Source organism: Camelus dromedarius, chromosome 13, assembly GCF_036321535.1.
Source record: "Camelus dromedarius isolate mCamDro1 chromosome 13, mCamDro1.pat, whole genome shotgun sequence".
NCBI classification, from domain to species: domain Eukaryota; kingdom Metazoa; phylum Chordata; class Mammalia; order Artiodactyla; family Camelidae; genus Camelus; species Camelus dromedarius.
The window spans coordinates 70,390,453-70,408,444 of NC_087448.1; the positions used below are offsets into that span (position 1 = coordinate 70,390,453).

Consider the following 17,992-nt stretch of genomic DNA (forward strand, 5'->3'; position numbering starts at 1 on the left):
GCAGAATGTGCGCACCGTCTAGACACGCAGAGGTAAATACCAGGCTCGTCACAGAAATGAAGGGCAACACAACATGGTAAAATGACTACAACTCAATAAAAGAATGTTGAAAAAAGAAAGGAAATGAAGGGCTTTGGCTGCCTTCGGGGCAAAGCATTTCTGGAAGAAGACGGTGGGCAGAGGACTGAGAGCCTTTGGTTCTGCTTGAAGTTTTATACTGTGCACACTTGGATTTTGATAAAAAAATTTTAATAATTAACATTTTAGTCAATATTTAGTTAAATAGCATGAGAGACCATTGAAATCCGTCTTTCACAACTTTAAATAATGGACTGTAATTTTACCAGGACACTCAGCAAGTATTTGATCCCAAATGAGGCAGAACCGGGAAAGAGACCCTCCCAGCCGGAGGGACCATCGCGCCATCCAGGGCGGCCCCGGAGGAGTCGTCGCCGCTGGTGGAGTCTGATCCTGGAGACCTAAGAGTGGATGTGATGTGAAGACTAAAAACTTAGCTGTTGATGCTTTTTCATGATAGAGAGGAATGCAGGGAAACTGAAGAGGAAGGAAAGGTTTGTGACCTGCACACCAGGTGAGCTGTAAGCTGACCAGATCTGCTCCCTCCTGCCTTTCACGGGGCCTCAAACACGGGCTTCGGGAAAGTCAGGAAGGCTCTGTCCTAAGTTCTCTTCCCTTGTAAACCGGGATAATCACCTCTGCTATTGCAACGTTCGTCTTCCTTACTCACAATTAGAGTCCTGTTCCTCACTCACAGAATGGAATGAGATTTAGGCTTTGAGCCCCATCCAAGAGCACGTGGTTATTCTGATTATCCTGGAAGGACCTTCCTCAGGTTGCACAAGATGACACTATAATACATTTCCCAGGGACCGACAGGACCTGGACCACATGAACCCGGCGAGTGCTGGACGTGGTCACAGGCGTCAAGCGGAGAGAGATGTGGAAGGAAGGGCTCCTGCCCCGAGGAACCTGTGACCCCATTAGAGACGCTGCGAGCAGACCGAGGGCCAGTCTGAGGCGCCCTGAGGAGGAGGGTTTGGGAGGAGGGGTGGTTTTCCGCCTGACCTGTCAGGTGAAGACCTCGGGAGGCGCGGGTTGAGCAGACCACCGCAGCTCCCACGGGCAGCTCATCCCCAGGACGTCGGTCACCCTGTGGGTGCTGACTGTCCCCGTCCTGTCCAGCCCCTGCCGTCACCTCTGTAGGAAGAGGGAGTCCAGACTGAAGTGGAGGGCATGGGTGCTCGCGTCAAACACTGCCATTTAACTGCACCGCTGGACCCTACGTCCGCTGCCCCTTTGTCCCTCGCCCCACCTGGCACTCCCAGTGGTTTGCTGCGTTTGTCTACAGCTGTGTTCTTCCCGGTGGTGGCTCCGAGCACCAGCCTAAAGCAAAATGAACAGCCGCTGTCAACCACACCTGCACGGTCGTCAGACTCTCAGAGAAACCATGGGACTTCAGGTGCTGGCTCCTCCCCATTGCCAGATACAGAACACGGACACCCACGCGACTCTATCCCTCTCGTCACCACCGTGACCCCAGTGCTTCCGACAGAGAGGAAGCATGATAAACCTTTGAGTGAGAACGTGAATGAATGGTCAGCATGCTGACAAAACAACTGGTTTTATCTGAAGAAGACACAATAACTTGAAAAGACATCTGCACCCCTGCGTTCACTGCAGTTATTTACAACAGCAAGATGTGGGAACAACCTAAGTGCCCGTCGATGTTTGAATGGATAAAAAAGAAGTGGCTTCTGCATGTGTGTGCACAACGCAGCACCGTTGGATCAGCTGGGAAGAGGAACTCCTGCCGTTTGCAGCAACACGGAGGGACCCGAGGGCATTACGCTCAACGAAACAAAGACAGACACGCAGGATCTCGCTTGCTGGGACACAGAAACTCAGAGACGCAGAGAACAGACTGGTGGTTGCCGGGCTGGGCGGAAGGGGGTCGAAGCTACAAGCTTCCAGTTACAAAACAAACGCAGCGCAGCGCGGTGACTCGAGCTACTGGGACTGAACTGCACATCCGAAAGAACCTGTGAGGTTCTCCTCACAAGGAAAAGACAAACTTCTCCTCTGGATGCGGGCGGGGGTGTCTAGACTTAGGGTGGTGCTCATTTCAGAATATACTGTCCACCTGTGATTAATATGATGTTGTACGTCAATTCTATCTCAGTGAAAACAAAACAGAAAAGAACACCAGATTCTCCATAGTAAGTAACAAATGGCAGACTTGTAACCCACAAGAGCTTCTGTGCTGTGAAGAATGCATAGAACATTTTGAGGCTCCAAGAAAATGTGTTAAAATACCTGATCTTATGAAAGTGAGAGGCTGAGAGCGGCCACGTGGAGGAAATGTCATCACAAGAACGGTGGGGAAACCAGGAGCGGGAAAACAGCCAGCCCCGTGCAGGGTGACGCGCCCTGCGCCCGCAAAGGCACAGGAAAGGGAAAATGATTCGTGAAAGGATCACGTTCACGGAATGACTTGCTTCCGCTGTGGGGTGACAGGGTGTGGTGGAGGCGAGCCAGGCGCCAGGGCAAGAGGGAGATGAGAGAAAAACTGGAGACTCCTTTAGGGAGAAAAATTTAAAAGATAAAAACATTTTCATTTCGAAGCTTCCCTCTTCCCCAGTATTTTCGGAACAGAGTTTGCAAGGAGAGGAAAATTGCTGCGAACCAGCTGTGCGGCCAGCAGGGTGGTTCAGGGACAGCCATCCTGAAAACGACCCGGCACTGTCACCGGGCGGGGCCGCTCCCATCACCGGAGCAACGTGCGCTTCTGAGCAGGCGATGCCGGAGCAGACCAGCGAGCCCGCGGGGTGAGTTGTGCGGCTCCGCTCGGCAGGCGGGGCCTGGAGGGGTCTCCACGCAGACACTAGACCCTGACAGTCCTGGCGGTGGGTGGGAGCTCAGTCATCCCCCGCAGGCTTTCAGCCAACTTGGCTGAACTGAATGACACTCACTTCCCCAACCGGAGTAATGACTTTAAAAAAGGCTCTTCCTTTATTAAGAAATCATCTCTGCGGAATTATAATCTAGGGTGTGATATTGCTGTAGAATTTCTTGCATATAATTAAAACGTAATGTCCTGTACTAGCTAACGCCCAAGTCCCTGCTGTCCAGTGGGGTGAGGAGTGACATGGAAACAGTCCACACATGCACACAAACAGCCATTGTCCATAAACACAGACCAAAGAGCTATGCGACTCAGCTCACAAGTAGCTCAAATAGACCAAGAACTTCGACTCTGAAGTATTCCATGGGGTCATCTAAGGATTCAGCATGTGCCCGCCCGGGGCGTCAAAGGATCCTGGGAGGCGGATGTCTCTTCCTCTGAAGCTCAACTCTCAGTCTAGGTGGGGGCCAGGGACGAAGTAGCCCTCACACACGTCAGCGCCCCCCCAAAGTCACAGGAAGACGTCATTCTTGCCTGTTCCCACTTCCGCCACTGCTCCGCTCCAGGCGCGTGAGGCTGGTGAGGAGCCCGGAGACGGGGCAGGTGCCCAGCTGTGTGTGTCTGGGGCAGCCACGTCCAGTAAATCCTTCTTAAGTGAAGAGTGAATGAACCTCTCTGAACTCCGGCCTCCCCCTCTGTCACGTGAAAATGCTGCCTCTTCTGAGAAGTGTTCTCAGATAAATGATGTGCATGAAAGCTCTTCAGAAGCACATCCGACAGCCTGCAAGGTCTCCGGCAGGGCTCGCCGGCCGCCACACCCACAGTGGAGACCTGGGCTTGGTGAGGGCGGATTCTGCGCCCGGATGTCAGCTGTGTGGGGTCACTTTTCCACTGCATCTTCCTGATTCCGTCTGCAACACCTCGCCGGGCTTAACCACCTTCACTCAGCGCAGCTTAAAAACCATTTCAGTGTCACTCCTCACCCCACACTAAATTACATGGACTTAGCTGTTAGCTATTACAGAATATTAACTTTTAATGACATGCAAAAACATCTTATAGCAAAATCACGCCCATAGATTGTAATTTTGCAGGGATGTTTTCTTAATAAAGGAAGAGTCTTCATCATTAATTGGATTAGGGAAGTGAGCACTCATTCAGTTGAACAAAATTCCCTGAAAAACTGCTGTGGACAAGGCACTTTACTGGGTGCTGTGATGGGTACTATGTGCTGGGTGCTATGGTGGGTACTAGGTGCTAGGTACCAGGTGCTGGGAGCTGTTCTGGGTGCTGTGCTGGGTACCAGGTGCTGGGTGCTGTGCTGGGTACTAGAAGAGTCATGTACTGTTGCGCTCTCAGCATAACACATAATGACCTCAGTACAAACTAACTGAATGGCTAACACAAGGCACAGGGCATGGCCTGTTCGGACACAACAGTTTGGTGCCACCCAACTCAGGGATGTGGGTCGTGGGATGACTGACGCCAGCTGCTTGTCTGACCCCAGCTGGATGTGCACTGGCCGAGGACGCGACCTGAGTCGTGGGCTGTGAGTCGGAGAGGACGCTCGGCCTCCCAGCTGCTGCGTGACAGTGTCCGGGCGACTCTCCCCCGAGGTGCGTGGAGATTCTCGTAGAAGATTAAAAAGAGAAGTGGGGGTGGGGGCACAGCCCTGTTCACAGTGGAGGCAGAGGACTGGCTGCCCGGATTGTTTTAGCTGGAGCTGTGACGCGGGGGCCAAGGAAGGGAAAATAGCTTTGGCTTCAAGTCAAAGTCCAGCCGTTGGGCTGGACAGTCCAGTCCACCGAACCAACGTCTGAAGTTAGCTCAGAGCCTGCAAGTACCCTGAGGGCTCAGCTGTGTAGTAGATAAATAACCATGTCCAAGGCCTCTTTGCCCCTCAGGAGACGCCGCTCGGAGCAGGGCTTGGGGACTAACAGATGCTCACCGCTACGTATAAAGTAGATGAACGACAAGGACCTGCCTAGAGCCCAGGGAACCGTGTTCGATTCCGTGTGATAACCTGTAATGGAAAAGAACCTGAAAAGAAAACACATGCAGATGTTTACACGTGTAACTGAGCCACTTTGCTGTACACCTGAAACTAACATTGTGAATCAACTACACTTTAGTAAAAAATTTAAAAGAAGGAAAGGACGAAAGGGAGGAAGGAAGGAAGACAGGAAAGACCAGACCAGACCAGACCGCTCTGAGAACCGAGACCTGCGGACGTGGGGCATGGACGCTGGGTGAACCAGCCCCGGGCTCCCTTCCGAGTCTTTGTCGTTTCGCTGTAAGAATTCGAAGCCCCTAAACTTCTGACCGGCCTCTGCACAGAGCCCGTGAATGAACAACCCTGTGTGGGGGGAGGACGGGTGAGAGGAGGTGGAGCAGAGGGAGGCAGGGCTCCCGGGGGCGGCCTCCCCCTCTCGCAGCAGCACCCAGAGCGCCTGCCCCAACCCTCGTGCTCCACCGCTCCATCCGCCCCCTCGCTCCTGGCACCCGCGCGTCTGGCCTCCGCAGGCCCGCTTTTCCAGAAGGTGGCTGAGCTGGAGGTGCACCCTGCGGCCTTTTCAGATCGACTTCTTTCACTTAGTCGCACGCATCTAAGTTTCCTAATGTGTCTTCGCAGCTTGATACCTCACTTCTTTTTATCACCAAATGATACCCCGTTGTTCGGATGGACCACAGTTTATTCCTCCATCCACCTACTGAAGGATGTCTTGGTTGCTTCCCGGTTTTGACCACTATAAATAAAAGTGCTATAAACCTTCACGTGCAGGTTTTTTGTGGACATAAGCTTTCAACTCGTTTGGGTAGATACCAAGGAGCATAATTTCTGGGTCACATGGTAAGAGTAGGTTTAGTTTTATAACAAACTGCCAAACTGTCTTCCAAAGTGGCTGTGGATTTCGAATCCCCACCAGCAATGAGTGAGAGTTCCTGTTGCCCCACATCCTCGCCAGCATTTGGTCTTTCCAAGGTTTTGCATTTGAGACATTTTAACAGGGGTGTAATAGTAGCTCGTTGATTTCATTTGCTCCTCCCTGATGACACGCGATGTGAGCATGTCCTCGTGTGCTTATTTGCCATCTGTGTTTCTTCTTCAGGGAGGCGGCTGTTAGGGTGTTTGGCCCATTTTTAAATGGGCAATGCTTTCTCATTGTTGAGTTCTAAGAGTTCTTTGTGTATTCGGGGTACAGGTCCTTCATCAGGTGTGTGTTTTGCAAATATTTTCTCGTCTGTAGCTTGTTTTTCCCTTCTCTTACCAGTTCTTCTGCAGAACAGAAGTTTTTCATTTTAATGTAGCCCAACCTACAATATTATCTTTCATGGATCATGCTTTTGGTGTTGTATCTAAAAAGTCATCACCAAACCTAAGGTTACCTCTAGATTTTTTCTCCTATGTTACCTTCCAAAGTTTTACGTTTTGGGTTTTATATTTAGATCTAGGATCCATTTTGAGTTAGTTTTTGTGAAAGTTCTGTGTCCAGATTCTTTCTTTATCTTCCTTCCTCTCTCTCTCGCTCTCCCTCCCTTTCTTTCCCCTGGTGGAAGTGGGGGATGTGCGTGTCCAGGTGTTCCAGCGCCATGTATTGAAAAGACTATCCTTCCTCCATCGAACTGCCTTCGCTCCTTCATCGGCTCAGTTCACTGGATTCGTGTGGGTCGGTTTCTGGGCTCCTTCTTCTGTCGTTGATTCTTCCATCGACAGCACGCTGTCCTGATGGCTGCCGCTTGATGGCGCGTCTCGAAGTTGGACAGCGCCACGCTCCAGCTCTGCTCCCCTCCAGTGTGTGTTGACTGACTGTTCTGGGTCTTCTACCTTTTGCCTTTCTGCTCTTCTGCCTGATAGAACCTTTACGATCAGCCTGCTTGCTGCATCCACAGGTAGCTTGCTGAGATTTGACTGAGAGAGCTTTACATCTAGAGACCAAGTGGGGAAAAACTGACATCTTAGTAATGTTGAGTCCTCCTGTCCAAGAACATCGCTATGGGTTGAATTTGGTTCCCCTCAACCACGCTGAAGCCCGAACCCCCAGCACCTGTGAACGCGAGCTTATTTGGAAACAGAGTTTTGCAGCTGTAATCAGCGGGGATGATGTCATACTGGGTCCGGGCGGACTCTAGATCCAATGTGACTGGTGTCCTTTAAAAAGACCAGCAATTTCAGCGGAGACAGAGACACATGGGGAAGGAGGCCACGTGAGACAGCGGCGGCGGCCGGAAGGTGGCAGCTGAAGCCCCCCCACCCCCACCCCCGGGGCTGCGGAGAAACAGGGAAGCGCTTCGCCCTTCCCTAGAGCTTTCCGAGGGACCGCAGCCAGGCCAAAGCCTTAACTTTGAACTTCTAGACTCCAGAACTGTAAGAGAAAAGGGAAACTCTGTCATTTTACTCATCCAGCTTGTAGCAGTTTGTTATAGTGGCCCTAAAACCTGATTCAAACACGAAACAGCTGCTTGTGTTGTTTAGAGCTTCTGTGACTTCCTCCGCCAGCTTTGCGGTTTCCCCATAGCGATCTCGTACGTATTTCACTAGATTTACACCTAAGTATTTAATTTTTTCATGTTAATATAAATACTGTTGTGATTTTCATTTCAGATTCCAGTTGTTCATTGCTGATAATAGGAAAGCAATTGACTTCTGCGTATTAATCTTGTATCCTGTAAGGTTTCTGTAATTGTTTATTAGTTCCAGGAGAACTTCACTGCTTCTTTCAGATATTTTATACATGTCATGTATACAATGAGAGTCTTATTTCTTCCTTTCCAATCTGTGTGCTTTGTATTTCCTTTCCTTGGGTTACCACGCTGGGAGGCTCCTCCAATATGCTGTCGACGGAACGGGGGTCGTGGCATCTGCCCTTGCTCCTGACCTTGGGGAAAAGCATTCAGTTTCTCGCCACTAAGGTTCACGTTAGCTGGAGGCTCCTGTGGGCATCCTTTAACAACCTCAGCCCCCTCTGCTCCTAGTTTGCTAAGGCTTTTTTTAAATTGTGAGTGGATATTGGATTTTCTGATACTTGTCAGAATTATCAAGATCATCAGAAACAAGGGAAGGCTGAGAAACCATCACAGCTCAGGGGAGCCCAAGGAGATGTGACGGCTGAACAGGATGTGGGACCCCGCATACAAATCCTGGGCCAGAAGAAGGGCATTAGTAAAAACCACGGAGCCCTGAGTGAAGAGGACCTCAGGGAGTCACAGTTCATCAGTGCTGATCCATTAATTACAAGTGAGCCACACTGATGCAGGAAGGTGACTTAGAGGAAACTCGGAGCAGGGGCTGTGGTAACTCTCTGCACTTCGCAGTTTTTCTGAAAATCTAACACTGTTCTAAAATCAAAATTTTGTTGTAAAAAATAAACTCACCAACCACAGCCACGTCTCTTAGTGATAAACTCGGAAACCAACGAGGAGCCCGCAGAGCAGCCGTGCACAGCGTGTCGCAAGCTCGGCCCGGCGGGTCCAGGGCTGCAGCAGGACACAGCGCACCTCCAGACGACCCCTCCGTGCGATGCCACTGAGCCACTCCCGACCCCAAAACAGCATCGACCGTCATAACCATACCCCACGTCCTCCCCGGAAGTCCGAGCCTCGTCACAGATCTGAAAATCAAACCAGGAAACTCTTGGGACAGACCGTCTCCTCTGTGTGTCCAGCCTAATATACACCCGCTCAGTCCAGGCTTTTTTGTTGAAGAAACAGATAAATGTCAGTTTTTATTTAAGTAGGGTGCTGACTGCCGGATCTCTAGGACTTCATCAGTTGCACGGAGAGCCCATGTGCTGTTTCCAGCTTAGGCTGTGGAAGTGGAGCAAACGTAACGCGAGTCACTCGGCAGGGGGCAGGGGGCTGTCCTCCTTCTCTGCGCAAAGCTCAAGTGGCCACCCAGGGGATTTAGAGATTTTCAAAACAGCACCTCAGCATCACCCCTTCAAACCTCCTGCTGTAGTAAAGGTATATCTGCACGTCATACGTTTTGTGCTGATTAAATTTGTAACATTGGAAAACATTATTAAGATGCAGAGAGACGGTATCAAGTGAGTTTCATGTCACTGATTACAACAGGACTACAAACATTTAGATTTTAGAATTGTGTGACATTGTTAAGCAGACAGTAGGGTTGTGATCATCTCCTGAAGGTTTTTTCAAATTTGGCACAAAAAGCCAACAATCGGTCAACACTCCAGACGCCTATGGATATCATCAGCTTAAAATGTTTAACTTTTCGGCTTCAGAGAAACATCTCAACAAGTCTGTAAGTTTCATATAGTCCATATTTAATTTCTGCTACAGCAGGGCCATCTGATGAGAAGTGAAAATTGAATGTGGGGTTAAACATTAAGAAACAAATGACAAAATGAAAAGCCAGCGGCCGTGGGGCTGGCGCTGACCACCTGAACAGGGAAAGAGATGTCTGGCCCGGTGCAGGACGGCTCCCTTTGGGACACCTGAACAAACACAGCACATTCTCTGTGACCACTCGGGTTGGAAAGGTCTTTGCTGGATGGGTCCTGGAGCAGCTGCCCTAGGTCCAGAGCGTCAGCGCTTGGGCTCTGCGGCATGGAGCTGGGCCTATAGGAGTGGGAACGTGGGCCGTGGTGCTTCAGGGGCAAGAGTGAGTTCCAGGACCAACGTGCAGGTAGTCACCGGGCAGTGTCTGCTGTGTGCAGAGTACTTCACCTGGTGCTGTGGGGAACAAGGGGAGGGGGCTTAAGCTGCTATAATCCCCAAGGAAGTTTACAATCTGCTTTTAAAATTGAGTTATTTTACCGTGCAGACGTTTGTGCCTGGCTGGAGGGTTTGTTTTTGGCAGGGAGCTGGGGAGGGGCCTGGAAAAGGGTGGGACTTTGAAGGGCAGGAGTGGACCAGCCAAACCCCCTAGGCCAGGGCACACTCAGGGCACGGCACACATGAAGGAAGCAAGTGTGTCTCATGGAAAAGTCTGAAGCAGGGTTTCTCTCTCCCCACCCTTACCTTCAAGGCATTCCAGGGGCCGCCTCAAAATGCTCTCAGCCTATCTGACTCAGGGGCAATTCTTGGAGAACCTTCTTCTCAAATAAAATATTTCAGAAGGCGGATTTTTATAAAGTCTTGCTTTATTCTCCACGACCTTGAAGACAAATCTTAAGAAGCACCACTAATCCTTTGCCTTGGAGAACAGGCCGAAATCCACAGCATCCGGTTTAGGAGGGGACATTTAATTGCCAAACAATTGTGTGGAATAAGTAAGACACACATCTCTCGTGTGTTGTAGGACAGGTTTGAACCTGAAAAGCCGTAAATGGCTCCAAACACTCCCACCCCGCGGGTCCCTGCAGCCCCTGCCTGGGGCGGCCCTGGGTGCTGGGAGCCTGGGAGGGAGAGGCGGCCGGAGCCCGGGCCCCGCTCTGCCTTCCCCGGAGGAGGTGACTAACAAAACAACCCCTTTAACTCTAATAAGCGGTCATTAATTAATAAAGGCCCACAGCCTCCGTGCCTGCAGGCTGCTCCCTAAGAGAGGGCCTTGCGCGGCCGTCAGAAGGTGGAAGTCTCCAGGAAAAAGGAGGTCGTGTCCGGGCAAAACACAGCCCGGCCCTAACATGCATCCCAACCGGTCCAACTCGGTCGGAAGCCCCGCTGTGGGCTCGGGCCCACCCGCCCAGGCCGCCTCCCCAGGGGCCCGGGCCCGGCGCAGCGGTTCCGCCCAGCCAGAGCGCAGGCTCTGCTCGCCGCGCCCCTGGGCCGCCCCACCGCTCCGGGACCAGGCTGGGCCACCCGCCTAAGCCCCTCCCCAGCGGCCCGCGCCCCTGCGGGCGAGTCCACCCTGCACCGCCGTGCGCGCCGCTCCCCGCGCCCGCGACGCACAGGCGAGAGTCCCGCCCTGCGCTGCGCGCCCCGCACCCCGCGCCCCGGGGCGAGCGCGCTCCAGTCGCCGCGCGCGGGCCTCGCGCATCCCGCCCGACGAGCGTCAGGACAGAGGCGGGGTGGGGCGCGGTTAAAAGGCGCCGCAGGTGGGCGCCGGGCCTGCGCCGAAGCGGCGGGAGAGGCGGCTGCAGACTTCCTGCCCGTCCGGCTGCAGCGGAGGCGCCGCCCCGCGCCTGGACCCCGCGCCCCGGACCCCGCGCCCCGGACCCCGCGCCCGGCCGCAGCCCCGCTGAGCAGGTGAGCGGGCGGCGCGCCGCGCCATCCCGGCCCCTCGGGCGGAGGAATTGCCTCCGAGAAGCCAGAGCAGGTAGGTGGAAAGCCCGTGGCCCCTGCCCCTTGTCGCCCTGCTGGCCACCGCTCCGGGGGTCCTGCGGGTGGGGTGCTGTCCGCGTTGGCGTTGCCCGGACCAAACTTACCAGCCTGGGATCCGCATCGTCCTGGCGCGCTCGCAGGAATGAGGATGGACTGGTTTGACTTTTACCCCAGGTGGTCCCCCCTGACCTGCACAACGGGTTTTCTAGATGCTCCACGTCGTGTGTACGGACAAATGCCCCTTTCCCCCACTTCTGCTGCTGCGTTTCGATTTTCTTCGCTTTTATGGGTCACCGGCAGAGTCCGGCTCGCATTTGGAGGCTGGGGCCAGTCCCTCAGCCCGGGTAGAACTGGCCGGTGCAGCTGCATGATGAGACACACGCGGCAATAGCAGCACCGGACAACAGTAATTAAGTGTCATGGTGACACATCTCGGTTAGAAGGTGGAGGCACCAGAAGGGAGTTCCTGTCTGGTGAAGGAGACCAGTCCCAGGTAGCACCCGGCACGGTGTGGTTTTCTGAACAGCTTGGCCTCCCTTCCTGGAGAGGAGGACCAAGTCTGAGGTGAGTGCAGCCCGTCGCAGCTCGGGTCGCCTGGAGGGGCTGGGGGCCCCAGGCCAGCGACCTCAGTGGCCGCAAGGTGGGATCTGGCTGTGGGTTTAGCCCTGGTTGAATTTAGCCATGCACCGTGGGGGTCCTTTCCTTGGGCAGACCAGATGCCACAGAAGTCTTCGTGCCTCGGTTCTGGCAGCGTCTGACCAGTGTCCTGGAAGAAGACGTCCTGCCCCTGCCAGTCTCCTTAGCCTCGCAGGACGCGCTGTGCAGAGCTTTGTCTGCTGCCCGGATCCCGCCGCACCCGGGGGGTGGTGCTGGAGCCCAGCCACCCAAGGGGAGGACGTCCACCTAAGCCAGGGGCACAACTGGGGGGGAGGGCCCCCCTGCTGTCACCCCCGTGACACAACCCAGCCAGTCCAGCTGCTTTGCTCGTGTTTTCGTTTTAAAACAAATTCTCATGCAGGAAACGGGGACTTCATGCTTTTTTTCTTACTTGTCTCTTCTGGATTCGAAGAGCTTTATGAAGGGAAAGAACCAACAGAACTTCTGACAACAATTCAATAGGATGAGGGGAAAATTCTAACTTGAAAACCCTCATCAGCACCCCCAATTCAATCGGAATGTTCCGGGAACTGTGAGTGGTTTGTATACTTGAGTTAAATGTTCGAGTAAAATTGTGGGCAGATGATTTCTGGCCCGAGGCTCTGGGTCCGTGAGGGCAGCGTCCTTCCAGTGGCTCCATTATCCTGCTAAGACTTCTGTTTGACTCACTGGATCCCTGAGAGTGGAGCTGGGTCCCTGGAGAGCCTTCCATTTTCATTCCCAGGATCACTTACCTCCAGCTGGACCTGCATGTTTGGAAAGGACACAGGCTGCTTGAATGAACAGAGATGCTAAATCGGGGGGGATTTAACTCTTTGAATTCTTTAATGGATTAAGAAATACATGTAGTTCTGTGAATGGTCCATTTTTACAGGTAGACTCCATAGAGAAAGTGGTTTCCGTCTTTACTGAGCTAATTTTGAAGAAGTATATGAATGCTTTCCTCTCTGCCGTCGCTCTGAAAGGACAGCTTTGATGAGGTTTTGAGCCGTTAAATTTAAAAATCGGCCATCAGGTTGTCCCTGGAATGAGCTGAGATCTCCAAAGACAAAAGGAAAAGACTTTTTGATTAAAGAGAGACTTTGAGATTTTTTTTTTGGATTGCTGACTTGGGGGTAAGGGCGTGAATCCAGTTTCTCGAACTCTATCTTCTCCTTTTTCTGTTGGTCCAGGGATGGGCTGGGGCTTGTATTGTTATTGTATTGTTATTATTATCTTAATAATACTGTTAGTATTACTATTATCTTGATAGGGAAAAGATTTTATTTTGATGTTATTGTGTATTCGAAGTTCAGAGCATCAGGAGACTGGCTGGGTCCAGGGGAAAACCACCACGGGGTCGTACAGGAGACACCAGAGAGCCCTGAGGAACTTTGGCCACGTCTAGTACTGTCCTCCACAGGTCACATCCTCACGGACCTGGGAGCCACACAGATCCACCTTCCTGGGGTTGCTGAGCAACGCTGGCTGCCTGGTGAGGTGACCGATGGTGCAGGGAAGCCGGGCCCTTGAAGAGGAAACCTTGCCCTGAGTCTTCTCTGGCTCCCAAGCTGTGAGTCCCTAAAGTGAGGCTGAGGCCACTGGTTTTGCTCTGACTTTACTGCCCTTTCTCAGGGGAGGCTCCTCAGCAGCCCATAGCCAACGTGGAGATGGGGCCCTGTTCTGTTCCCAGGCCCATCAGAGACCTGGGAAGGACTTGGGAAGGGTCATGGGGGGCGTGGGGCCCTCAGCCTGCGAGGGGACTCTGGGACCCTGTCATGTTTAGGGCCCATCAGTGAAAGTAAAACGACTTTGTTAAGCAAAACAGTTGTGATTAAATTCTTAAGAAGTTTAAGATAGTCAAGAAATGATGTCACTGAGCAGAATGCTAATAGACAAGTGACTTCCATTGTGAAAGGGACGTTCAGTGTCTCTTCACAGGACTGTGGTCTGATCAGAAGTAAGGAGGTGGGAGGGTACATCCCGGGTGGAGCATGGGCTCAGCACGGCGGGTCCCGGGTGCCATCCCCGGTGCTCCGCCAGAAAAAGAAGAAGAAGAAGAGTCAGCGGTTTTATCTTCGGAGCTAAGTGTCTGGGCTGGAGCTGGCTGTCCACCGTGATCAGACCCTCCTCCACCAAGTGCCACGCGCCTCCGTGATTCCTGCTCGGTGAAGACGAGGAAGCAGAGTGTATCTGTTCTTCCTTAAGAGAGAGCCCAGAAGGCGTCACTTAACCCTCTCGGGGTCACAAAGAAAGAGTTAATGTTTTACTTTTTATTGAAGCCGCTCCTCCCTTGGCTGCAGCCTGCTTGAGGCAGGAGAGGAGAGAGGCGCTTTGTTTAACCCTAATTGTGAGAACCGGACGGAGGCAGTGACTTTGGGAAGTGATTTTTGAAGCGTACTGGCCTTCAGATCCTCTGTAACCAGAAGTTTAGGAAAGGGCCCCGGGGGCTGCTCCTCGGGGAGGGTGTGAGTGAGGGGGAGGTGCCCCTGTCCCACTTCTGTGTCCCCCCAGTGACCGTGGCAGGAGGGGGCAGTGGTACCCCAGCCGGATCCTTGTGAGTCTGTGTCCTGACGCTCATCCCTCTGCTCTAAGCCCGGGAGGATGGCGTGCAGGCCGGTCCCGGGCGGATCTGGAGGGAGCCCCGGAAGGTGCGAGGACCGAGGTCGGGGCTGCAGGGCACTCGGTGCATGGGGCGGTGGGGCGCGTAGGGAGCAGCCCCTCCTCCGGCACCCCCTCCCCCGCGAGCCCCCCGACAGGTGCAGGAAAACCTGTGAGCCGTGTTTGTCTGAAGAGAGGGTTTTCACTTTCAGAAGGTTCTCGGAGGCTTCATGATCCTTCTTCTCTGAGCGGAAGGCTGGGTCTTCTGCAGCAACTAGGAGATGAGCCTTCACCCGGGGTTTCCAGCGTGAAGGGCACCGGGGGGGAAGGGGAAGCCAGGACTGCCCGGCTCGGTGCAGGAAAGTGAGCACTTTTCGTGATAGCCTGGGGTTCCCTGTTGGAAGAGGCTCTTTAAGCAGTTTCCCAAGAACGTGTGATTCTGGCAAATGATGTTCCTGGAGCTGGGAATAAACAGCAGTGTGTTGCAGAAAGGAACCAACAAGTGTTTGGCTTCCTTTTCCCTTCTGAGTCTGCCAGGCAAACCAGATTATGTCATTCCAGTGAATGTTTTTTTTTTTTTCTTGGATAAGCCGTTTAATTAATAATCTACCATGGAACCTCCATGATCCTCCGACAAAAGGAAACAGTGATTCAGAGGGAGCTTGGAAATGAACTTGTGTGCCTGAGTTCCTGCCTTGGTGTCACTGAGCACAGTCTGAGTCCAGCTGAATCAAGATGGTCTGAAAGCCCCAGAAGGAGGGTAGAGGGCTTCCCGGGTGGGTGCTCCTTGTCAGAAAGCCCCCAGCAGCTTAGCGGCCGAGGTGACAAGACGCCACAGTGCACGTCATCGAGAGGAGTGTGCCTCAGTCTGTAACGCGGCAGCAGTTGTAGAAATCGAGGGAAGTTTCCACTAACTAACCCATCTTTGCTAACGTCTAGGATTTGCCCGCACGATGGACTGGGGCACCCTGCACACGTTCCTCGGGGGCGTCAACAAGCACTCCACCAGCATCGGTAAGATCTGGCTCACCGTCCTCTTCATCTTCCGCGTCATGATCCTCGTGGTGGCCGCCCAGGAGGTGTGGGGGGACGAGCAGGCCGACTTCACCTGCAACACGCTGCAGCCCGGCTGCAAGAACGTCTGCTACGACCACTTCTTCCCCGTGTCCCACATCCGGCTCTGGGCGCTGCAGCTCATCTTCGTGTCCACGCCCGCCCTGCTGGTGGCCATGCACGTGGCCTACCACAGACACGAGAAGAAAAGGAAGTTCATTAAGGGAGAGATAAAGAACGAATTCAAGGACATTGAAGAGATCAAGAGCCAGAAGGTCCGCATCGAGGGCTCCCTGTGGTGGACCTACACCAGCAGCATCTTCTTCCGGATCATCTTCGAGGCGGCCTTCATGTACGTCTTCTACTTCCTGTACAACGGCTACCACCTGCCCTGGGTGCTGAAGTGTGGCATCGACCCCTGCCCCAACCTGGTGGACTGCTTCATTTCCAGGCCCACGGAGAAAACCGTGTTCACCGTCTTCATGATCTCCGCGTCTGTGATCTGCATGCTGCTGAACGTGGCCGAGCTGTGCTACCTGCTCCTGAAGGTGTGTTTCAGATCGAGACGAGCACAGACGCAAAGAAATCACCCCAATCACACCCTCAGAGAGAGCAAGCAGAACGAGATGAACGAGCTGATTTCCGAGGGCGGGCAGGGCACCGTCACCGGCTTTCCCCGCTGAGCGCCGAGGCCCCGCGTGGCTGGCTGGTCGTCACAAAGCTGGGGCTTCTCCGCAAGGCGGTGCCCCCGGGGGTCCTGGCTCTAGGCTGGGACTTTGTCCTTTCAAACGGCTTTTGTAACACGTAGATACTTGAGGTAACTTTCTGTAGAGAAACCGGGTCATTCTTGTGCTGCTTAATCAGCGTGTGGTCCATCCCTGACAGCCGGGCCTCGCGCGGCTCTAACGCGTGGATGTGAGCGGGCCATCTGACAGTGGGTAGTTCCTGAAAATTTAAGGACATAACTGTTGTCGATACAGATCGTTTCTTTAAAAATTGATACTTTTATTAGTAAAAGATATTTTTATAGGATTGAATGTTTTAGATCTGACTCGGAATTTATATAAAGTGTTTTTGGAATGACTGGTCTTTCTCACCTGGAAAAGCACACACGGTTAGTTTTAGAATTACAGCATAGGTGTCTCAGTTGTGAACTTACTGTGCTTGTTGTAAGTGCTGCTTTGCATCGTCTGCTGACAAATCTGTGACCTCCCATGATACTCTTGGGGTGGGGGGAGTTCGTCGCACAATAGATATCCTGTCACTACTTTCTGGATGGACAGAGTGGTATGCAAGCGGGGAGCTTTTTTTAAACAGGCCCCTTTGCGATCGTCTTGCACGTGACACAGGAACGTGCTCCTTCAATAAAGGTCAGCTCTTGGCTGAAGGCTGCATGGCTCGCGGGTGTCTGTTCTGCAGGGGGCCGTGGAGCCCCGTCGCTGGCGGGGCGATGAGCAGGTCGGGGTGCGTGGCTGAAGCGCCAGGGCTCACAGACTCCCGCATCCTCACATCCCACGGGCAGAGGCTGAGTTTAGCCGGGAGAGGGGTTGGCGGTTCTGGGACACGGAAAATGTCCTCTGGGTCAGTTCAGCCTTGACAGAGGAGGCTGGGAGGCTCTTGGCCGTCCTCTAAGGACTCATTACCTGAGTCCTTCAGTCCTTGGGGACTGAAGGGGCCCTGGCCCCAACCCAACCGATGGAGACGAGGAAGCCTTCCCGCCGGTTCCCGCTGGACACACGCCCCGAGTGCGGGTATCGGCGCAGCGGCGGAAGGCTGGTCACTGGAGCCCGAACACGTGAGGCCACCTCTGTCAGGGTGCAGCAGCACACGTGCTAAGCGTGGGGACACCCAGCGAATAAGGGGCATTCTTGAGGGCTTGACACGTGCCGGGGTTCCAGAACCTCTCCCCAGAAAAACGGCAAAGCCCGTCTCATTTTCTTCAGGCTCCAAAGCAAGTTCCAGACACATCATTTCATCCGTATTTTAGTGTCGATCTATAAAAACCAAGACCTAACCTTTTAAAACAAAACCAGTTCCAGCTGAAACCTAGGCAGCGTTCATAATTCCCCCTCGTCCCACAACATGCTTTCTTTTTAAATGGCTGTTCGAACGGGCCTCGAAGGAAGTCCATAAACAGGAAGGGGGAACATCGTGGGGGATGAGACACCTTGGCAGCACCCACACCTCCGTGGGCCGTGCCCCCACCTCGGCCCCCGCCGGCCCCCCTTTCTCCGTCACGTCCCGTCTCTGCCCTGCTCCTTCACCCCCTCAAAAGCTCTACCCTCTGGAGCTGCCTCCCCTCCGCCCGACGAGGTCCGAGTGCGGTGGCCACCCTCCAGCCTCTCACCCGCCCCCCAGCACCTGAATTGGGGTCCAGCCTCATCCCAAGCCCAGGCCGTCATCAGCACTGGTGATGCTCTGAACCCCAGTCCAACGGCTCCTTCTCCGTTGTCATCTGCTTAACACTCTTCCTGAGGCCTTGTCCTGGATTCCAAGACCCTGCCCAACCCGACTGTGTGTCTCCACTCCAGCAGCTCCTGGGCCTCCTGCACGAGC

The 17,992-nt window shown here is 53.5% G+C and overlaps 1 protein-coding gene and 1 long non-coding RNA gene across 4 annotated transcripts in view; one reads left to right on the plus strand and one right to left on the minus strand.

The window, feature by feature from the left end:
• Positions 1 to 12,010, minus strand: part of LOC135322797 (uncharacterized) — a 36,623-nt gene extending 24,613 nt beyond the window's left edge. Inside the window, exon 1 of the long non-coding RNA XR_010383718.1 lies at positions 11,251 to 12,010. This is a non-coding gene — a long non-coding RNA (uncharacterized LOC135322797). The remainder of the gene's footprint in view (positions 1 to 11,250) is intronic.
• GJB6 (gap junction protein beta 6) lies at positions 10,919 to 16,823 on the plus strand. Of its 3 annotated transcripts, none has more exons than XM_031465693.2 (3): positions 10,919 to 11,141; positions 13,206 to 13,355; positions 15,323 to 16,823. In XM_031465693.2, the coding sequence occupies exon 3, from the start codon at positions 15,337 to 15,339 to the stop codon at positions 16,117 to 16,119; it is 783 nt and encodes a 260-aa protein (XP_031321553.1). In that variant the 5' UTR covers positions 10,919 to 11,141; positions 13,206 to 13,355; positions 15,323 to 15,336; the 3' UTR covers positions 16,120 to 16,823. The 3 variants fall into 3 exon arrangements, with proteins under 3 accessions (XP_031321553.1, XP_031321554.1, XP_064349364.1); XM_031465694.2 differs by having other exon boundaries at positions 10,919 to 11,071; XM_064493294.1 differs by lacking the exon at positions 10,919 to 11,141 and adding an exon at positions 12,122 to 12,335.
• The last annotated feature ends 1,169 nt before the right edge of the window (positions 16,824 to 17,992 follow it).